The following is a 22,914-nucleotide window of genomic DNA, read 5'->3' on the forward strand; positions in this document are numbered from 1 at the left end:
CCAGAAAGGCTGAATTGGAAGGAGTCCTAGAGGCCCCAACCTTTGTTCTTCAGGGGGAGAAACTGAGGCCAGAGACAACCTGAGTTGCCCCATGGTACACAGCTTCTTCCAGGCAGGATTAGAGTCAGGGTTAGGTTAGATAAGGTTAGAGTTTGTTCCCAAACCCTATCTTGTGTCCATTTGGCTACAGCAGTAGCTTTTCACCTGGTTCAGGGTTGTCTGACAGCTCTGTGACATCCTTGGGGCACAAGGTAGGGATAGGGTGAAGCAGACATGGTCAGGGCAAGGGTTGGAGAGCAGAGGCGTGAGGCATTTGAAGAGCCGACTCTTTGAAAAAGACCCTGATGCTGGGTAAGATTGAAGGCAAAAGAAGGGGCAGTAGAGGATGAGATGTTTAGATACCATCACTGGCCTGAGGGCATGAGTTTGAGCAAACTTTGGGAGATGGTGAAGGACAGGGAAGCCTGGCGCGCTGCAGCCCATGGGGTTGCCAAGAGTCGGACGCAACTGAGAGACTGAACAACAAAACGGAAGAGAGAACCTGGGCATCTGGGGCAGGGGTGGAGGGGAGAGGGGAGAGGAGGGGCACACTCATGGCGTAAGGACAGATCCCAGCACTGGCTGAGCATCTGTCATGTGCCTGGGGTGTTGTCTGGGGGCTTCTGTCTGCTTCTCCAGCCCTGACAAGTCAGCTTTCTTATTCTCCCTTTTTGGAACAGAAACTGAGGCTGCAAGAGGCCAACTCAGACTAACTCTAAAGCCCTGGCTTTTCCTCCAGACCTCGCTGGGGAGAAGAGAGGAGTAGGCAAAGGGTAGGAGGTTGAGAGTACCCCCACCTGGGCCCCCAGGATGCAGCCTTCCCTGGGCATGGGCAGGTCCAGGACCCCGCAGGGCTGAGGCTGTGAGAGCAATGGGGGGGTGGGGATCAGTCACCATGGAGAGGGGCAGGAGCCGAAGGAAAAGAGGCAGCAGACAGAGCGTCGTCACCAGTCTCGATTTCAGAGCCTGGAGGGCAGTGCACCTGCCCTTCACCCTTCAGGGAATTAGTGAAACAAACATTGGTCAAGGAACCCCAGAAATAAATGGGCCCCAAGCCCTTTGATCCTGGAGACACTGGAGAGCTGGGGCCCACCAAAGGCAGTCTGGGAGGCTTCACTGATGACTGGGAGTGCGAGAAGCCCTGTTTCAGGCCAAAGGGCAGAGGGAAGGGGAGGTCCTCCCTGGTGACACAGCACATAGGCACACAGGCCATCTGATCTGTCGGGCACAGGGCCTGAAGTGGCCTGGAAGAACTAGGGGGCCCTGGAGGGAAGCGGAAGGTGGAGGAGAGGGTGGGCCTGAGCTTGCAAGGAGAGGGTGCTTTTGACTCCAACCCCGGGAGTGGAGACCTCCTCCCCTCTTCTCAAGCTGGTTTTACTACTGCTCAGGGTACCCCAACAGGTCATGGGTGCAGGCCAGTGCCCAGCCCCAGGAGGGCTGAGAGTTTTCGGGTCTGAGGGGTTCGAAGGTAAGCACAGCCCCTGGGGTCATCTGAAGTGACCTTGGCCCCTCTCAAGGTCAGCAGGGCAACATGCTCACTCTTCTGCCTTCTGGGGACTCCCGCTCCTCCTTCCCTTGGCCCAAGGTCCACTCCCGGATGTGACCCCAAGCTCAGCTGCCGCAGAACCCTCTGGCAGAGGTGGGCCTGATCCAGCCCGGGCTTGGAGCAGACGAGGGGCCCCGGGCTCCACACGTGGGCACAGGAAGGGGCCCAGATGTGGTGTCCAACCCTGCAGTGCTCTTCCAAGAAGGACCTTCCCAGACTCGCAGGCCTCCCTGCAGGGGAGGGGAAGAGACTGCTCTGGCCATGCTCAGCTCTATAAGACTTGTCCTTTATTGGCAGGAAATTCCTGCATAGGTGTCACAAGTGGAGTAAACAATTGGAGTAAACACAAGTGGAGTAAACACAAGTAGAGTAAACATAAGTAGAGTAAACAAGATGCTTCTGGGCTCCTGGCTGGAGGGCAAGGGAGCAGAGGGCCTTGGTTCCCAGCAGTGAGGACAGGGCAAGCCCACTCTCTCTGAGAGGGTCATCCTCGGGCCTGACAACTTCGGACTTCAGGTTCCTCTTGGCAGCCTGGGGCCGTGGAGGGCTCTGTTGGCCGCAGCCTCATCACCCAGATCTGAGTGAGGGGTGGCAGTCCCTGTCCCCATCACTGAGCAGTTGTCACCACTGTGGGCCTCTGAATGTGGAGCTGGGGAGGGTGGGAGAGAGGAGGTGAGACCAATGGGGGCCCCAGTGATGGCCGTGTCCAGGGGTAGTGAGCTGCCTCTGGGCCGGAGGGAGGCCCACCCTCCCCAGGCAGCCCCAGGCAGTGGACAGAGGAGAGAAGCCCCTAGCTGTGGGGGAAGGGTGCGGGGAGTTGGGGGTTCCTGAGTCACCTCTGTAGTGGGGTCCACGCTCCTCAAGGAGGGCTGGAAGTTTCTGTAGATGTTTTCAAGGCCAAACGTGTCCCCCTTCAGATCCTGACCTGTAAAGAGAGGTACTGGGGTGAGAGTGAGCCTGGGGGAAGCAGAAGAGACACACAGGATGGATTGTTTGCAGTAAAAAGGATGGGCTTGGGGAGTTGGCCCCACAGCTGCGCTAAACTCCTTTCCCACTGCCCATCCATCCTCCCCCCAGCCCAGCTTATCAGGGATGCGGAAGAGGGGCTGGGGAGGTGGCCCGGGATGACTCAGGGACAGGAGGGGATGGGAGCTGCCTTCCGACATGCGCCACGGGCAAAAGTCGAGGCCTGGTGAGTGGGTCCCCAAGGAGTCACTTGGTTTAGGGTGGGTAGGAGGGCGAGACTGCCTGGGGTCAACGGGCACACTTCCTCATAGCAACGGTAGCGACAACAGACAGAAGCAACTGTGCCTGGAATCTTCTTGTGTGAGTTGGCATGAGTCCAGCACCCCCTGTCTCCATCATGCAAAGAAACTCGCTCCTCAACCTTCAGAACCGGGTTTCAGGTCCACCTGGCATCTTCCTGATCATTCCTTTGCTCCCTCCCTCAAGATCCTCCCCCACCGTCTGCCCTCCTCGCCTGCTCTCCCCAACAATGTGGGCTGAGCTAAGCTGACTCCCCAGCACTGCCCGTAGGCCACAGGCCTCTCTGCAGACTTCAGACTGGCCTGATCTGGGGTATCTTCCCTCTGCACTTAACTGCCCACTGCCCCCCGTCTCCGTCATCCCCTCCCAGAGCCTGCAAACGACAGGCCCTGCCCAGCTAGCTCACTGGCATCTGAACTATGCTGACTGCTGTCCACACCTCCTGGTCCCCACCGTCCCCCCACTCAGCCTCATCATCCCTGGCCTGCATTAGTGTGCTGTTCGCTCCCTGAACTCCCCACTTTCGTGTGTCCCCCTCAAATCCTCCTGAATGAGCCACCCAAAATGCACGTCTGGTCCCCCTCCCTTCAAGCTCCTCCAATGGGTCCCCCCACCATGGGCCACTGACCAGTCCTGACCTAGCTCTGTCACTCTCCCGCCCCACTAACCCGCCCTTGGTTCCCTACAGGCCACTTCTTCTCCACCTCCATGCCCTTTCTTCAGCAGAGACCCTTGCCTGGAAAACCCCTCTCCCTTCCCATCCTGGGACACAGCCTCACTTGGCCATGGCCCGTCATCCCACTGTGTGTGAGACACGCTGGGGCTGGGCTCTGGGGAAGGATCAGGCTCTCAGTCGTTATGAGCAGCTCTGGCAGCCAGAGTGGGCTGAACCCGCGGGAAGCTCCGTGGAAGGACCGCGTGTGAACTGGATCTTGGAAACAGTGGGATGGGGATGTGCAGAGATTCAGACGACCAGAAGCAGCACAGTCTGCAAAGCGGTGGGCCACAGACTGGAGTGCAGGGAACTTGATGGGGAGAAGCCAAGTAAAGGCTGGAGGGTCAGCAGGGCTGCCCATGGGGACTCGGGGTCAGGAGGCTGCAGACTGTCTGGCTATTACAGCAGACGCAGGACTGGCTGGCAGGATGTGTGTGCGTGTCACCCACAGCCACTGGGAGTCTGACTGGTACTTCTCCACGCCGCCCCCACCCCCACCAGCCTGCCCCGCCTTGGCCCCTGATAAGATCTACCTTCCCAGATGCTTGTGTTCTCAAAACTGCCAGGGTAGCCTGCATCTTGCCACTCTCGAGACGCGTCGTACTCTTGCCTCCTGACAGAAATGACATGAGCAGCTGATGACGGAGAGGTGGGGGAAGGGCTCAGAGACCTCTGACCTCGGCCTCCAGAAGAATCTGCTCTGGCCAAGCCCTGAGTCAGGGAGGGAGGGGCCTGCCCCCAGTGGCAGGGGTAGAAACCGAATAGACATCCTGGAGATGTCCCCATCGCCTGCCCCCCACCCCCACCCCTCAGTGACCTTATCTGTGAGCTGGGGGCATCGGACTAGAGTCAGGGCAGTTTCCTTTGCCTGCTGGCCGGGCTCTGTACAGAACGTTACTCAGTCTCTTACAGCTGGGAAGAGAGCGATCATTCCCAGCGTCCTAGTGTGACAGTGCTGCTCTGTGGCAGCCAAGGTGATAAGCACCAGGTAATTTCATTACACAATCCAGTTTCAGTACATAAGTCTCTGTTTCCATTTCTCTGCCAAGCGGATATGTCTTATCAGATCGCAGGCTGCCCTCTGCTAGACACAGAGCTGGGAGGGACCAGCAGGAACTAGGAGGGACTCGAGGGTGTGGGGCAGGGCCTCACCCACCCCTGTTGGGCCTCAGCAGGGCCTCAGGATATTCTGACTATGGTCACCTCTCCCCCAGGCCCAGCCTTGGAAGCTTACCTGTGCCGTTTTCTCTGGGATCGGCTGAGTAAGACGATCAGAACCACCACCAAGACCACCAGGAGTGCCACCACGGCCCCCACAATCCCATATACCATGCTCTTGCTGGTGCTGGATTCACAGGTCTCCCCCGAGTACCAATGTGTGTCTGAGTTCAGGCATCTGGGGACACACACAAGCTCAGGCCAGTCCACCAGCTTCCCTCACCCACCCAATTTCTGCACCCCCTGCCCCCTGCCCCTGAAAAAAAAGATCAATGTCAAAGCACAGGAAACCATCTCACCCACTAAGGGCAGCTGCTGGGCACCCTCCCTGACTCCCCAAGTCTAACGGGTGGTGAGTGGGTGCAGGGACCGCAGATCCACAGAGCAGAATCTGAGAGGGCCGGGCACCTCATCCCACGCACGTAATGTTCACCCACGTAATTGCTAAGCATGTAATCGCTAAGCACAGTAATCGTTAAGCAGCTGGCACTTGGATGGCCTGTCACCATGTTTTATATTTTGTACTTTAGTTTAAGACGTAGCACGCCAGCAAGGAGGTGATAATGGCATGGTGGCATGGTGGCTGGGATGTTGTTAGGGACATGAATGATAGATGAAGAGAGAGGTCCATAGATACAGATTTGCAATTGATAACTGGAACTTTTTCAGAAAGGGGACTGCTTGGTTCTATGAGGCCTGTGTATGTAATCTGTACCTCCCGCTCCCATGGTATATGGGAGTGGGAGGTGGGAGACCTGGGAAGAGGAAAGAGGGATGTAGAGGCTGGGCTGGAGGTGCCTTGTGAGCTCTGTCCACCCTCACCCTGCACTCTTGGATGACCTTCGGGGAGAGTGGGACCCTACTACCAGAGAGGGCAGATGCTGGCCTAGAGGGAACAAGCACTTACAGACAACGGGGGCCGCTTTGCTGCAGCTGGCACCTGCCGTGGTGACAGTCCATTTCCGACTTCGTCCCTGGGGTGCACTTGGTCACACAGGCCAGCTTACCATCCAGCTCATCCACGTAGTAGAACTGGGCGAATTCCTTCGCAGCTTTCTTAGTGCATTGCTCTGGGGGCAGGTGGGGGGCCAGCAGGAAGTGTCAGCCAGATGAACCCGTCCCTAGGCCCCCCTATCCTGCAGGTTTACCGTCCACTCTCCATGGAGCTGCTCACCTTGCGGGTCAAAGTCGACCTTCACGGGGTCCACAGAGGTGGCCGTCTCATCGTAGCACAGGAGTGAGAGGCCTGCCCAGAGTGGTGAGAAAGAGAAAAACAGATGTGCCTCCCCCCGCCCGCTGGAAGCAGTCAGCCTCCCCTTTCCTCCTTGCTGTGACCAAGACTAGTAGATGCAGCTGAGGCTGTGGGCTGGCTCTGAGGGGGTCACTGGGGCTGCTGACCACCTCAGCCCAGGACTGAGAGGGGCTGCTGGGAGCAGCGCAGAATATGGGGAAGGTACCCAGGCTTGACATCTGGATTCCTCGAGGGAGGTCTCTGGAGTTCCAGAAGAGATGAGAGATGCAGGACGTGGGCGTGGGCCTGAGACCTCCCTAAGGGGCCCCACCCATCCTTTCACCACCAACATCAAGGGGTTTTCGGGGGGCTTACTTTTGCAGTCTTTAGAATTCCCGTGTAGCTGTCCGGTCTCATTCATAATCTTGGCCCTTACAATCTTAGTGAGGTTTTCAAACAGCTCCAGGTACCCCGAAGTATAGTTGGCCTCCATGATGACTTCGTGTTCCACCATGATGCTGCCCCGACTGGAACCGAGAGTCATCAGTCAACCCTTGTTGCCCGCCCTCCCAGCAAGTGGGGCCCAAGAAGCAAGAAGGGTGATGAGAAACAAATAGTCATGTGACCCAGGGGTGGGACAGAATATAGACTCTTCCCTCCAGCAGTTAACAACCTAGAGGGAGGCTACAATATAAGCCTGGGATTACAATATATGCCAATGGGTGAAATTCATTTCTGAAAATGGAGGCTGTTGGGCAAAGATGTGGAGGAATGGAACCCTTGTGCATCAGTGGGAAAGCAAACTGGTATAGCTACTGTGGAAAACAGTATGATGGTTCCTCAAAAAATGACATATAGAATGATCATGTGATCCAGCAATTCCACCTCTGGGTATCCACCTCAAAGAATTGAGAGCAGGGGCAGGAGGAAATATTTGTACACCCATGTCCATGGCCATCTTATTCATAACTAAACAGTGGAACCAATCAATCTAAGCGCCCATCAGCAGATGACTGAATTAACAAAATGCAATGGTATATTACATACAATGGAATATTATTCAGTCTCTAAAAGAAAGGAAATTCTGAGACATGCTGCAACATGCATGAACCTTGAGGACATTATGCTAAGTGAAATAGGCCAGTCCAAAAAGGATGAATACTGGGTGAGTATTTATGAGTAGTAATATGATATCCCTGAAGTAATCAAATTCAGAATAGAGGCAGAAGGCAGCATGGCGATTGTCAAAGGTGGGATGAGGTGGAATTGGGAGTTACTGTTTAATGGATACAGAGTTTCAGTTTGGGAAGATGAAAAAGTTCTGGAGGACTTCCCTGGTGGTCCAATGGTTAAGAGTCCACCTGCCTGTGCCAGGGACACAGGTTCAATCCCTGGCCTGGGAAGATTCCACATGCTGTGGGGCAATTAAGCCTGAGACTACTTAAGTTCGCTTGTGCTAGAGTTCATGCTCAGCAACAGGAGAAGTCATGTGATGAGAAGCACATGTGTCACGATGAGACAGCAGACCCTGCTTGCCTCAACTAGAGAGAGTCCCCCACAGCAATGAAGACCCAGTGCAGCCAAAAAAAAAATTAAAAAGTTCTAGAGATGGACAGTGGTGGTTGTACAACAATGTGAATTTACTTAATGCTGCTAAACCATATACTTAACATGGTGAATTCAGTGGCTAATGACAGATTTTATGTTATGGGTATTTCACCACAATGAACATATTTTAAATGTAAACATTTAAGACAGAAGCTAATGGATTGCATTTTGAAAACCAAATAAGTAAACTTTTAGATATGAAGAAACATGAGGGCACTTTAGAAATGTTGGATTCCAACCCAGAAGCTTCTTGTTAGATGGTCGGCAATGCTCTGAGCAGAGAGCTCCCGAGACAAGGTCCATCACTGCCCACAGTCCTTGTGGCAAAGAAGTCGGAAGCAGGACCCAGGAGGACCTAACCCAATAAAATCCTGGGTCAGAATGGAGACAGAGACCATGGCTCTGAGGCTGGGTGTGGGTGGAGAATGCTGGGTTATGGAACACCACGGGTTCTTGATATGTTGGTAACTGACATGCCCCAGGCTCCCTCCTCACCCTTCTGTCTGCTTCTTCCCATCCTCCTCTGGGAGCTCTGCTTCTCCTGCCCATCCGTTAAATATGGATGCTTCCCATGCTTCTGTCCAAGGACAGCTTCACTTCCATGCTGTGACAATTGCCCCAGCCATCTGGTCTACTCCCCGAGCTTCCAGTGATGCCTGTCTGGGGACATCAATGCTGATGTCTCTGCTATAGACCCTTACTATCATACATTTGACCACCAGCTGCTCCATCACTTGACATGGCTGGGCCCCAGACACTTGAGGCTTAACAAGGCCCACATCAAACTCATCATCTTCTTCTATTGTCCTGCTCCTTCTTATGCTCCTCATCTCAGCCAAGGGCAACCCACACTCCCAGAAGCCCAGAAATCTGGTGTCATTCCTCCTTTTCTTCAAACACCCATCAAAATCCAGTGATCTGCTGGTCCTGCCTCTTAAAGACCTTTAACACTGGACTACTTTCCTTCTTCATTAACACCTCTCAGGCCTAGGCTACTATTGTCTCCCTCCTCTGTCCATCCATTCTCAACCCTGCAAACAGATCTCATGGTCTGCAGTGCAAAGCATTTACTCTGCCACATGGGCAGATGATGCTTCACATGTAAATGAGCATGTGTCACTTTTCCAACCTCCTCTCCCACCACAGCCCCTTTGTCTTTAAGAAGCCAAATGTGCTTTGTGTTCTTAGAATCTGAGCTCCTTTCTCTTACCTGTAGGCACATCATGGATTTCCTCTTGTAACACTCTCCCACTCCCTTGCCTCTAGTCGGCCCATTCCTCATCCTTCAAGCCTCAGCTTAGCTGTATCTTCCTCCAGGAAGATTTCCCTCAGTCTCACTGACCCTGCATTCAAGACCTCTCCCTCTGTACCTCGTGTGTCTCTTGTAAGTCTAACCTCAGTAACTGAGTTATCATAACTACCACAACTCTAGCTACCATAACTCTAGCTAGCTACCTGTGCTCTGCCCTTCTAAGCACCATGAAGAGCAGAACCCAATGTTCCCAGCACCTAGCACAGGGTAGACTTCCAATATTAACTTGATAAATGGATGAATGCTGAATGAATGAATGCATGGTCTCAGAGCCCTCAGGTGTTGCTTTTTTTGACCCAGCCAGGTACTGATACTCTAACCATTTATGATAGGAGGAGGCAGGAGAGCAGACAAGAGAGAAGAGCTTCCCACAGTCTATAAACCTTCCCACCCCCATACTCACAGCAGTCTTTTGACATTCACGCCTCTGTATTGGGGAAAGTTGTTGCCCCTGTAAACTTCATCCATCTGAAAGAAACAAGACAGCTGAGTTCTTAGAAGCCTGAAATGTGCAGCAGTCCCTGTTCTCTGTGCTGGGGGAAGTCCCTCAGAACCTCCTTTCCCCAAGGAGTCCCTGTATTCAGTTCAGTCAACTCAGTCGCGTCCGACTTTTTGCGACCCCATGAACTGCAGCACACCAGGCCTCCCTGTCCATCACCAACTCCTAGAGTCCACCCAAACCCATGTCCATTGAGTCGGTGATGCCATCTGCCCATAGGAAAGAAGGAAGGGGGTGCATAGGGATGTCCCCTCTTCCAGGATTCACATCAGGGAATCTAGGCTTCCTCTCCTCTTACCCGACTCTTGAATACTTGAACGAAGTTCTTGTATGCAGCAGAGGAGTTGTCCTTTAGGTCATCTGTGAAATTCCTGTTAGTCACTTTCACTTTCAGGTCTACAGTGGCGTTGATTTTCTGGGGAGTCTCTATGGAAACAGGGCATATTATGCATGAGACAGCAACCTCACAGTAATGCCTTCCAGGAATAGCTAATTCTTCATTTGTTGGCTTTATGGGAGAGGAGAAAGTGTGTAGGGAGGCAGACAGAAACTCAAAAGGCAGGTAGGAGTAGCTGAAACATTTGCCCCTTATCTCTGAATACCAGGAGGAGCTACTAGTCAGAATCTTGATTCAGTGAGACCTGACTGGAGGGCACCAGATGATCATTCAGATGAGAGAGGCAAGTTAACTAGTGAAAAGGGCTCAGAAGTGGGATGCAGGAAATCCATGCTCTACCTGCATTTTGGCCTGGGTGAAAGTCACATTTTCTTCTCTACCTGCACAATTAGGCAATGGTAGCAAATGAATCTTCCAGTGTTGCCCTCCTATTTTGAATGGTTAAGGGATGTGGAAATGATCTACAAGTCTCAAAAAAGGTCTTTACCTATGGAGAAGTATTCCTTGAGGGATTTACACTGGTAACCAAGGTAGCCTTGGGCACAGATACATTCTTTTCCGTTCCAAATGCCCCCATTGTAGCACTGCCCTGCAAAGAGGTAGAACATTCCAGAGGTTACCATGGAAGCCCAAGACACAAAACATCAACTCTCGTTCCAAGTCCCATCATTCAGACATTGCACTGAAAGATGGAAATGGGACTAGATAATCATGCTGTAACTGAGAGCCCTCTGCCACCATTTCAATCCCCAGGAGATAGTGGGGAAAGGAGAAGGAACAACAGAATGGAAGGAAGCAAGAGATGAAAGAGGACACTCAAAGAAATCAAGAGTCCTACAACTCAAAAGACAGGCACACCATCCACTTGGATGATGTATACTGGCAACAAGATGGTACTGGAAGTGTGGAACAAGATCACAAGGAGGACAAAACTGATTAGCTGATAAGGGCGATGAGCAGGAAGAGCCCTTAGAGTGACATACAAGTAGACTTACATGGTGTCATAGTTGAAGAGTGGGTTGTCCTCACAGTTGTCTGTGTCCTAGTGAATGGGGGATGCAGGGTTGAAGTGGTACTGAATCCAGGGACTGGAGTACCAGTGGAGCCAGGTGAAGTGGAGGACACAGGAGAAGAAAAGCCAGAAGTCGACTCTTTGGCAGTTGTGGTGGTATGTTGTGAGACCACAGTGTGGGTGGAGATCTCACTGGGGCTTGACGGGGAAGGACTTGCACTGTTTGTACTGTGCAAAGAATGGGTAGAGAATGATGGCATGGACCCGTCTGAGGAGCTGGTGTAGAGAGTGGATCCCAGAGAAGATGTGGTCATGTGTCCATCACCAACGGAAGTGGTTAAGGATTCTCCAGGCCTTGATGTCGAAGCAGAAATTTCATTCCCTACGGTAACAGTGCTGTTCAAGGTGCCTGTAGGTTTTGATGAATCAGGGGTGGAAGTAGCAAGAGTGAGTTCCTCTGTGAGGCCTGTGATTGTCTGTGTGGAGACAGAGGGGGTGGTAGACAGCAGGGTGGGAATAGAAGAGGAAGCTAGGCTACTACTGTGGCTGGGATAGGAAGTTGACATAGAAGATTTGGAAATGGTTGAAAGGACAGAGGACATTTCAGTAATTGTTGTTGTACTGAGTCCAGTCCTGGAGGTAGTGGTAGAAAGTCCCTCAGAGTTTGAAGGTATATAAAATGTTGAGGTGTAAGAGGAGACTGTATCTGTTGATGGTGCTGAGACTATTGTGGACACAGTGGCTTCAGGAGTAGGATACGTGGTCCTTTCTTCATCACCAGTGGAGGAGGTAATGGATTCAGCTGGACTTGAAGTGGACACAGGACTTCCATCCTCTTGAGAAATTGTCGATGTAGGTAAGTCCGTGACTTGAGAAAAATCAGATATGGTGTTGTGATCTGTGGATTTCTGAGTGACAAAAGTGGTAGACTGTACTGAACCAGACGAGCTGGAAAATGTCTCTCCAGTGCTAGATGGGGCTGTAGAGCTCTCAGCAACTCCTGTGTGGGAACTCTCAGAAGAAACACTAGATGCAGACCACCCAGAAGTAGTGGCAAAACTCCCAGGACGTGTGGTGAGGGAACCCTCAGAAGACATGGTGAATTCAGACAGACCAGAAGTGGTTGGGGAGGATAAGGGAATTGTGGTATGGGAACCATCAGAAGACACTGTGGATTCAGACAGACCAGTAGTGGGAGAGCTCCCAGGTACTGTGGTGTGGGAACCTGCAGAAGACACTGAGGATTCAGACTGACCAGATGTGGTGTAGGAACCCTCAGAAGACATTGTGGATTCTGACAGACCTGATGTGGTGGTGGAGCTTCCAGGGACTGTGGTGGGAGAAGTCTCAGAAGAGACTGTGGATCCAGACTGACCAGATATGGTGTGGGAACTATCAGAAAAGATGGTGGATGCTGACAGAATTGATGTGGTACTGGAGCTACCAAGAGTTGTGGTGGGGGAACTCTCAGAAGAAACCATGGATTCAGACAGACCAGATGTGGTGATAAAGCTCCCAGCGACTGTGGTGGTTGATCCCTTAGAAGAGACTGTGGATTCAGACTGACCAGATGTGGTGTGGGAGCTCTCAGAAGAGAATGTGGGTTCAGACTGATCAAATGTGGTGGTGGAGCTGAGTAGGACTGTGGTTTGGGAAGCCTCAGAAGACACTGTGGATTCCGAGAGACCTGATGTGGTGATGGAGCTTCCAGGGACTGTGGTGGGAGAAGTCTCAGAAGAGACTGTGGGTTGAGACTGACCAGATGTGGTGTGGAAACTCTCAGAAGACACTGTGGATTCTGACAGGACTGATGTGGTGGTGGAGCTCCCAGGGATTGTGGTGGTAGAACTCTCAGAAGAAACTGTGGAATCAGACTGACCAGATGTGGTGTAGGAACTCTCGGAAGAGACTGTGGATACAGACTGATCAAGTGTGGTGGTGGAGCTGAGGACTGTGGTTTGGGAAGCCTCAGAAGACACTGTGGATTCTGAGAGACCTGATGTGGTGATGGAACTTACAGGAACTGAGGTGGGAGAAATCTCAGAAGAGACTGTGGATTCAGACTGACCAGATGTGGTGTAGGAACTCTCGGAAGAGTCTGTGGATACAGACTGATCAAGTGTGGTTGTGGAGCTGAGGACTGTGGTTTGGGAAGCCTCAGAAGACACTGTGGATTCTGAGAGACCTGATGTGGTGATGGAACTTACAGGAACCGAGGTGGGAGAAGTCTCAGAAGAGACTGTGGATTCAGACTGACCAGATGTGGTTTGGGAACTCTCAGAAGACACTGTGGATTCTGAAAGGACTGATGTAGTGGTGAAGCTCCCAGGGATTGTGGTGGTAGAACTATCAGAAGAAACTGTGGATTCAGATTGATCAGATGTGGTGATAAAGCTCCCAATGACTGTAGTGGGAGATCCCTCAGAAGAGACTGTGGAATCAGACTGACCAGATGTGGTGTAGGAACTCTCAGAAGAGACTGTGGATTCAGACTGATAAAATGTGGTTGTGGAGCTGAGTAGGACTGTGGTTTGGGAACCCTCAGAAGACACTGTGGATGCCGAGAGACCTGATGTGGTGATGAAGTTTCCAGGGACTGTGGTGGGAGAAGTTTCAGAAGAGACTGTGGGTTCAGATTGACCAGATGTGGTGATAAAACTCCCAGGGACTGTGGTGGGAGAAACCTCAGAAGAGGCTGTGGATTCAGACTGACCAGATGTGGTGTGGAAACTCTCAGAAGACACTGTGGATTCTGACAGGACTAATGTGGTGGTGGAGCTCCCAGGGATTGTGGTGGTAGAACTCTCAGAAGAAACTGTGGAATCAGACTGACCAGATTTGGTGTAGGAACTCTCAGAAGAGACTGTGGATTCAGACTGATCAAATGTGGTTGTAGAGCTCAGTAGGACTGTGGTTTGGGAAGCCTCAGAAGACACTGTGGATTCCAAGAGACCTGATGTGGTGATGGAGCTTCCAGGGACTGTGGTGGGAGAAGTCTCAGAAGAGACTGTGGGTTCAGATTGACCAGATGTGGTGATAAAACTCCCAGGGACTGCGGTGGGAGAAACCTCAGAAGAGGCTGTGGATTCAGACTGACCAGATGTGGTGTGGGAACTCTCAGAAGAGACTGTGGATTCAGACTGATCAAATGTGGTGGTGGAGCTGAGTAGGACTGTGGTTTGGGAAGCCTCAGAAGACACTGTGGATTCCGAGAGACCTGATGTGGTGATGGAGTTTCCAGGGACTGTGGTGGGAGAAGTCTCAGAAGAGACTGTGGGTTCAGATTGACCAGATGTAGTGATAAAACTCCCAGGGACTGTGGTGGGAGAAACCTCAGAAGAGGCTGTGGATTCAGACTGACCAGATGTGGTGTGGGAACTCTCAGAAGAGACTGTGGGTTCAGACTGACCAGATGTGGTTTGGGAGCTCTCAGAAGACACTGTGGATTCTGAAAGGACTGGTGTAGTGGTGAAGCTCCCAGGGATTGTGGTGGTAGAACTATCAGAAGAAACTGTGGATTCAGACTGATCAGATGTGGTGATAAAGCTCCCAATGACTGTGGTGGGAGATCCCTCAGAAGAGACTGTGGAATCAGACTGACCAGATGTGGTGTAGGAACTCTCAGAAGAGACTGTGGATTCAGACTGATCAAATGTGGTTGTGGAGCTGAGTAGGACTGTGGTTTGGGAACCCTCAGAAGACACTGTGGATTCCGAGAGACCTGATGTGGTGATGGAGCTTCCAGGGACTGTGGTGGGAGAAGTCTCAGAAGAGACTGTGGGTTCAGATTGACCAGTTGTGGTGATAAAACTCCCAGGGACTGTGGTGGGAGAAACCTCAGAAGAGGCTGTGGATTCAGACTGACCAGATGTGGTTTGGGAGCTCTCAGAAGACACTGTGGATTCTGAAAGGACTGATGTGGTGAAGCTCCCAGGGATTGTGGTGGTAGAACTATCAGAAGAAACTGTGGATTCAGACTGATCAGATGTGGTGATAAAGCTCCCAATGACTGTGGTGGGAGATCCCTCAGAAGAGACTGTGGAATCAGACTGACCAGATGTGATGTAGGAACTCTCAGAAGAGACTGTGGATTCAGACTGATCAAATGTGGTTGTGGAGCTGAGTAGGACTGTGGTTTGGGAACCCTCAGAAGACACTGTGGATTCCGAGAGACCTGATGTGGTGATGGAGCTTCCAGGGACTGTGGTGGGAGAAGTCTCAGAAGAGACTGTGGGTTCAGATTGACCAGATGTGGTGATAAAACTCCCAGGGACCGTGGTGGGAGAAACCTCAGAAGAGGCTGTGGAATCAGACTGACCAGATGTGGTGTAGGAACTCTCAGAAGAGGCTGTGGATTCAGACTGACCAGATGTGGTGTGGAAACTCTCAGAAGACACTGTGGATTCTGACAGGACTAATGTGGTGGTGGAGCTCCCAGGGATTGTGGTGGTAGAATTCTCAGAAGAAACTGTGGAATCAGACTGACCAGATGTGGTGTAGGAACTCTCAGAAGAGACTGTGGGTTCAGAGTGATCAAATGTGGTTGTGGAACTGAGTAGGACTGTGGTTTGGGAACCTTCAGAAGACACTGTGGATTCCGAGAGACCTGATGTGGTGATGGAGCTTCCAGGGACTGTGGTGGGAGAAGTCTCAGAAGAGACTGTGGGTTCAGATTGACCAGATGTGGTGATAAAACTCCCAGGGACTGCGGTGGGAGAAACCTCAGAAGAGGCTGTGGATTCAGACTGACCAGATGTGGTGTGGGAACTCTCAGAAGAGACTGTGGATTCAGACTGACCAGATGTGGTTTGGGAGCTCTCAGAAGACACTGTGGATTCTGAAAGGACTGATGTAGTGGTGAAGCTCCCAGGGATTGTGGTGGTAGAACTATCAGAAGAAACTGTGGATTCAGACTGATCAGATGTGGTGATAAAGCTCCCAATGACTGTGGTGGGAGATCCCTCAGAAGAGACTGTGGAATCAGACTGACCAGATGTGGTGTAGGAACTCTCAGAAGAGGCTGTGGATTCAGACTGACCAGATGTGGTGTGGAAACTCTCAGAAGACACTGTGGATTCTGACAGAACTAATGTGGTGGTGGAGCTCCCAGGGATTGTGGTGGTAGAATTCTCAGAAGAAACTGTGGAATCAGACTGACCAGATGTGGTGTAGGAACTCTCAGAAGAGACTGTGGGTTCAGAGTGATCAAATGTGGTGGTGGAGCTGAGTAGGACTGTGGTTTGGGAAGCCTCAGAAGACACTGTGGATTCCAAGAGACCTGATGTGGTGATGGAGCTTCCAGGGACTGTGGTGGGAGAAGTCTCAGAAGAGACTGTGGGTTCAGATTGACCAGATGTGGTGATAAAACTCCCAGGGACTGCGGTGGGAGAAACCTCAGAAGAGGCTGTGGATTCAGACTGACCAGATGTGGTGTGGGAACTCTCAGAAGAGACTGTGGGTTCAGACTGACCAGATGTGGTTTGGGAGCTCTCAGAAGACACTGTGGATTCTGAAAGGACTGATGTAGTGGTGAAGCTCCCAGGGATTGTGGTGGTAGAACTATCAGAAGAAACTGTGGATTCAGACTGATCAGATGTGGTGATAAAGCTCCCAATGACTGTGGTGGGAGATCCCTCAGAAGAGACTGTGGAATCAGACTGACCAGATGTGGTGTAGGAACTCTCAGAAGAGACTGTGGATTCAGACTGACCAGATGTGGTTGTGGAGCTCAGTAGGACTGTGGTTTGGGAAGCCTCAGAAGACACTGTGGATTCCAAGAGACCTGATGTGGTGATGGAGCTTCCAGGGACTGTGGTGGGAGAAGTCTCAGAAGAGACTGTGGGTTCAGATTGACCAGTTGTGGTGATAAAACTCCCAGGGACTGTGGTGGGAGAAACCTCAGAAGAGGCTGTGGATTCAGACTGACCAGATGTGGTGTGGGAACTCTCAGAAGAGACTGTGGATTCAGACTGACCAGATGTGGTTTGGGAGCTCTCAGAAGACACTGTGGATTCTGAAAGGACTGATGTAGTGGTGAAGCTCCCAGGGATTGTGGTGGTAGAACTATCAGAAGAAACTGTGGATTCAGACTGATCAGATGTGGTGATAAAGCTCCCAATGACTGTGGTGGGAGATCCCTCAGAAGAGACTGTGGAATCAGACTGACCAGATGTGGTGTAGGAACTCTCAGAAGAGACTGTGGATTCAGACTGATCAAATGTGGTTGTGGAGCTGAGTAGGACTGTGGTTTGGGAACCCTCAGAAGACACTGTGGATTCCGAGAGACCTGATGTGGTGATGGAGCTCCCAGGGACTCTGGTGGGAGAAGTCTCAGAAGAGACTGTGGGTTCAGATTGACCAGATGTGGTGACAAAACTCCCAGGGACTGTGGTGGGAGAAACCTCAGAAGAGGCTGTGGAATCAGACTGACCAGATGTGGTGTAGGAACTCTCAGAAGAGGCTGTGGATTCAGACTGACCAGATGTGGTGTGGAAACTCTCAGAAGACACTGTGGATTCTGACAGGACTAATGTGGTGGTGGAGCTCCCAGGGATTGTGGTGGTAGAACTCTCAGAAGAAACTGTGGAATCAGACTGACCAGATGTGGTGTAGGAACTCTCAGAAGAGACTGTGGATTCAGACTGACCAGATGTGGTTGTGGAGCTCAGTAGGACTGTGGTTTGGGAAGCCTCAGAAGACACTGTGGATTCCAAGAGACCTGATGTGGTGATGGAGCTTCCAGGGACTGTGGTGGGAGAAGTCTCAGAAGAGACTGTGGGTTCAGATTGACCAGATGTGGTGATAAAACTCCCAGGGACTGTGGTGGGAGAAACCTCAGAAGAGGCTGTGGATTCAGACTGACCAGATGTGGTGTGGGAACTCTCAGAAGAGACTGCGGATTCAGACTGATCAAATGTGGTGGTGGAGCTGAGTAGGACTGTGGTTTGGGAAGCCTCAGAAGACACTGTGGATTCCGAGAGACCTGATGTGGTGATGGAGCTTCCAGGGACTGTGGTGGGAGAAGTCTCAGAAGAAACTGTGGGTTCAGATTGACCAGATGTGGTGATAAAACTCCCAGGGACTGTGGTGGGAGAAACCTCAGAAGAGGCTGTGGATTCAGACTGACCAGATGTGGTGTGGAAACTCTCAGAAGACACTGTGGATTCTGACAGGACTAATGTGGTGGTGGAGCTCCCAGGGATTCTGGTGGTAGAACTCTCAGAAGAGACTGTGGATTCAGACTGATCAAATGTGATTGTGGAGCTGAGTAGGACTGTGGTTTGGGAAGCCTCAGAAGACACTGTGGATTCCGAGAGACCTGATGTGGTGATGGAGCTTCCAGGGACTCTGGTGGGAGAAGTCTCAGAGGAGACTGTGGGTTCAGACTGACCAGATGTGGTGATAAAACTCCCAGGGACTGTGGTGGGAGAAGCCTCAGTAGAGACTGTGGATTCAGACTGACCAGATGTGGTGTGGAAACTCTCATAAGAGACTGTGGGTTCAGACTGATCAAATGTGGTGGTGGAGCTCAGTAGTACTGTTGTTTGGGAACCGTCAGAGGAGATTGTGGATTCAGGCTGACCATATGTGGTGTGGGAACTCTCAGAAGACACTGTGGATTCTGACAGAACTGATGTGGTGGTTGAGCTCCCAAGGACTGCAGTGGAGGATCCCTCAGAAGAGACTGTGGATTCAGTCTGATCAAATGTGGTGGTGGAGCTCAGTAGGAATGTGGTGTGGAAACCCTCAGAAGACACTGTAGATTCTGACATAACTGATGTGGTGATGGAGCTTCCAGGGACTGTGGTGGGAGAAGCCTCGAAAGAGACTGTTGGTTCAGACTGACCAGACGTGGTGATAAAACTCCCAGGGTCTGTGGTGGGAGAAGCCTCTGAAGGGTCTGTATATTCAGACTGACCAGATGTGGTGTAGGAACTCTTAGAAGACACTGTGGATTCTGACAGAACTGATGTGGTGGTAGAGCTCCCAGGGCCTGCAGTGGGGGATCCCTCAGTAGAGACTGTGGATTCAGACTGACCAGATGTGGACACAAAACTCCCAGGGACTGTAGTGGGTGATGCCTCAGAAGAGACTGTGTATTCAGACTGACCTGATGTGGTATGGGAACTCTCAGTAGACACTGTGGATTCAAACTCATTAAATGTGGTGGTGGAGCTCAGTAGGACTGTGGTTTGGGAACCCTCAGAAGACACTGTGGATTCTGACAGATCTGATGTGGTGGTGGAGCTCCAAGGGTCTGCAGTGGGGGATCCCTCGGTAGAGACTGTGGATTCAGACTGACCAGATGTGGTGATAAAACTTCCAGGGACTGTAGTGGGGGAAGACTCAGAAGAGATTGTGGATTCAGACTGAGCAGATATGGTGTGGGAACTCTCAGAAGACACTGTGGATTTAGGTGGACCTGAGTAGCTACCAGGGACTGTGGTGGAAGATCCCTCAGAAAAGACTGTGGATTCAGATTGACCAGATGTGGTGAGTATACTCCCAGGAACTGTGCTATGTGAATCCTCAGAAGAGACTGTGGATTCTGACTCACTAGATGTGGTGGGGATACCCACAGAAGAGACTATGGATTCAGACCAACCAGAAGTAGTTGGGGAACTACCAAGTACTGTGGTGAGGAAAACCTCAGAAGAGACTGTGGATTCAGACTGTCCAGATGTGGTGTGGGAACTCTCAAAAGAGACTGTGGTTTCAGACTGATTAAATGGGGTGGTGGAGCTCAGTAGGACTGTGGTTTGGAAACTCTCAGATGACACAATGGATTCTGATGGAGCTGATGTGGTGGTGGAGCTCCCAGGGACTGTGGTGGGGGAAGCCTCAGAAGAGACTGTGGGTTCAGACTGACCAGAAGTAATGGGTGAACTCTCAAAGACTGTGGTGAGTGAACCATCAGATGAGATTGTGGATTCAGACTGACCAGATGTGATATGGGAACTAGCAAAAGAGTTGGTGGTTTCAGATTGAGCAAATGTGGCGGAGCTCAGTTGGGCTGTTGTTTTGGCACCCTCAGAAGACACTGTGGATTCAGACTGACCAGGTGTGCTGGTAAAGGTCCCAAGGACTGTGGTGTGCGATCCCACAGAGGAGAGTTTGGATTCAGACAAACCAGAAGTGGTGCTGGTACTCCCCAGTATGGCGGTGATGGAACTTGCAGAAGAGACTGAAGATTCAAATGGACCAGAAGTGGTGACGGAGTTTTCAGAGACTGTGGTGTTAGCAGAATTTTTTGTGTAATCTGTTGTTGTCATCCCTGAAATAAAAGAAGTTGTAGTTTGTCAGGACTTGAAAGGGATGCAGTTCTTTCATCTTTGATGTATGCAGTTTCAAAGAATTATTATTTTGAACAAATATGAAATGTGTGTAGAGAGTGTCTTTATTAAATGTTGTTGCTGTTTGTCTAGAGTCTTGAGCGGTGCTTGATTCACCAGGACCAGAATATACTGAAGCTTTTATATTATCAGTGGTATTTAAGGAGGCAGATGGAACTGAGACTTGAAAATTCTTAGATTGTTTTAGGAAAAACGAATCGCCTTCTAGTAAATATGGCTGATGGTCCATCACCCTAGATATGTAGGTGTCACCAGGACTTGATGGGGCATTTTTGGTTAGGATACTTGTAGAGAAAACTACATCTTAAGCGTGAGTTGGGAAAACTCAGAGATGACGTTACTATGGTCTATGATTTTGTTATTGCATTTAGTGGCAGTCTGTCCCAGGATGCCCGGGACATAGCTGGTCAGTCTGTTACACTGAAGCATGGCTTTCCTTTCCAAGGGTTTAGGAAGTGTTAGGGCATCTGTAGATTTGGACAATTTACCAATGGTAATCTTGAAATTTGGTATCTTCTGTTAAATATAGAAATTTTTATAGAGCAAGATATTAATATCACTAGCTAATGTTCTGAGAGTTGATTGTGATTTATGACTTGAATTGTTAGTTATGGCTGTGGCTGTGGATTTTGACAAATCTGCATATATATACACACATATATACACACACACATATATATACACATGTGCATGCTCAATGACTTCAGCCATGTTTGACCCTATGTGACCCTATGTACTATGGCCTCCCAGGCTCCTCTGTCCTAGGGATTTTCCCAGCAAGAATACTGAAGCAGGTTGCCATGTCCCCCTCCTGATCCAGGGATGGAAACTGCATCTCCTGCAACTCCTGCACTGCAGCAGATTCTTTACTGCTGAGCCACTAGGGAAGCCTATATATATATACTCACACATACATATATACACACACACACATATATACGTATATACCATTTTTCTCAATCCATAGTGTCATCTGCAAACACTTGAACTGAGAATGCCTCCACTTCAAGTATATATGTCTACTTTTGCCCAATATTGCCTGTGCATTCCTCCCTGGGCACCCTGGGACATGTGCGTCTCCTTGGGTACCTGGCATAAATTCTAGCGGATAGTTGTACTCACACAAATGCCCCCTGCACATTCCTTTTGCCCCTCACATTTTGTGATCTGCAGGCCACATGATCCCCTCCATCCTCTGGCCAGTACTTAGTCAGACAAGTCTCTCTTCCCATCCTTTACATCTAAGGTTCCTCCTCTACCCCAATACTTCCTACTGACCCCGAAGGAATAGGAGAGCTGTTACCCTGGACAATTCATCGCCTGTCCTCTCTCTCCAGATACACTTACACAGGGACTAGCCACTCTACTGGAATGCTGCCACCTCTACCTGGCTGTCCTGTGTTCATCACAACTGCCCAGGTAAGCTCTTCCTCCCCCAGCTGGTCCCACAGCCCACTCAAAGAGTTGCAACTCTCCAATAATGGGAGCTGGGCTTGCACCCTGGGGCTGGAGGGCTTCTTTTGTGTTCCCTGGGCCACTTAGAACATGTGGCTGCATGTGTGGAACTCTATTTTCCTATGAAAGGTGGAACTATAACCCCTGGCTCCTCTTCACTGTGCCTGTAAGGTGAATAAGATCAAATATGGAAAGGATCTTTGAGACAGTTACACCATATATCTAGGGATTATTAGGAATTCCACAGGATAGTGTACAGGAAACTTCCTAGAGAGGTCAGGGAATGTGGCCTATTGTCCCTCCTATCAGTCCCCCACTCCTCTGCAGATACCCTGGGGCTGCATGTTTCTCATCTCCCAGGAAGGTGGTCTTTGGCCCCTGGCAGAGGGGACAGTGGAAGCCGTCAGGGCAGCAGGACCCTCTACCATCCCAGATGCTCCCATTTTCAGAGGGTCCTTAAAAAGGCAGACAGTCTCAGGGCGAGACCAGGAGCTGGACCAGGACTGGAGGCCATGAGAGTGGACCATTAGTGAAGACATGTCATTCACACAAATGGTTCTGGATCATTGGCTTTGCAGAGCTTCCATCAGAACTTTAGGGGAAAAGTGATATCAAATCATTGATTAAGGTAGTTCAAATCAAAGGTGCCATAATGCCTATGATTTGTAGGATTCTAAATGCATGATACTAGATGCTTGGGGCTGGTGCACTGAGACGACCCAGAGGGATGGTACAGGGAGGGAGGAGGGAGGGGGTTTCAGGATGGGGAACCTGTATACCGGTGGTGGATTCATGTTGATGTATGGCAAAACCAATACAATATTGTAAAGTAATTAACCTCCAATTAAAATAAATAAATGTATATTTTTTAAAAAAAGGAAAAAAATTAATGTAAAAATCTTGACAAGATTACTTGGTTCTTTTTAAGTCAGTAGATATGTTTGTTTTGTCCAGTTCTCATGCACAGAGCTGACTCATTAGAAAAGATCCCGATGCTGGGAAAGAGTGAAGGCAGGAGGAGAAGGGGATGACAGAGGATGAGATGGTCGGATGGCATCACCAACTCAATAGACATGAGTTTGAGTAAGCTCTGGGAGATAGTGAAAGACAGGGAAGCCTGGTGTGCTTCAGTCCATCGGGTCGCAAAGAGTTGGACACGACTGAGCAGTTGAACAACAACTTGCCTACCAAGTGAAAGAGAAGGTGCTGAGCTGGGAGGCTGCGAAGGGTGGAGGTGGAGGCATCCTTGAGGCTTGGGTATAG

At 50.7% G+C, this 22,914-nt stretch overlaps 1 protein-coding gene across 1 annotated transcript; it reads right to left on the minus strand.

Moving 5' to 3' along the window:
* Nucleotides 1-1,855: 1,855 nt before the first annotated feature.
* LOC109578178 (mucin-12-like) lies at nucleotides 1,856-15,361 on the minus strand. The gene is made up of 11 exons (XM_070780111.1): nucleotides 10,827-15,361; nucleotides 10,319-10,420; nucleotides 9,733-9,860; nucleotides 9,339-9,403; nucleotides 6,391-6,542; nucleotides 5,959-6,030; nucleotides 5,692-5,854; nucleotides 4,801-4,962; nucleotides 4,100-4,179; nucleotides 2,422-2,510; nucleotides 1,856-2,234 (listed from the first exon to the last, which is right to left on the minus strand). The coding sequence occupies exons 1-11, from the start codon at nucleotides 12,322-12,324 to the stop codon at nucleotides 2,193-2,195; spliced, it is 2,553 nt and encodes an 850-aa protein (XP_070636212.1). The 5' UTR covers nucleotides 12,325-15,361; the 3' UTR covers nucleotides 1,856-2,192.
* Between the last annotated feature and the right edge of the window lie 7,553 nt (nucleotides 15,362-22,914).

Source organism: Bos indicus, chromosome 25, assembly GCF_029378745.1.
Source record: "Bos indicus isolate NIAB-ARS_2022 breed Sahiwal x Tharparkar chromosome 25, NIAB-ARS_B.indTharparkar_mat_pri_1.0, whole genome shotgun sequence".
In the NCBI taxonomy this organism is placed as follows: domain Eukaryota; kingdom Metazoa; phylum Chordata; class Mammalia; order Artiodactyla; family Bovidae; genus Bos; species Bos indicus.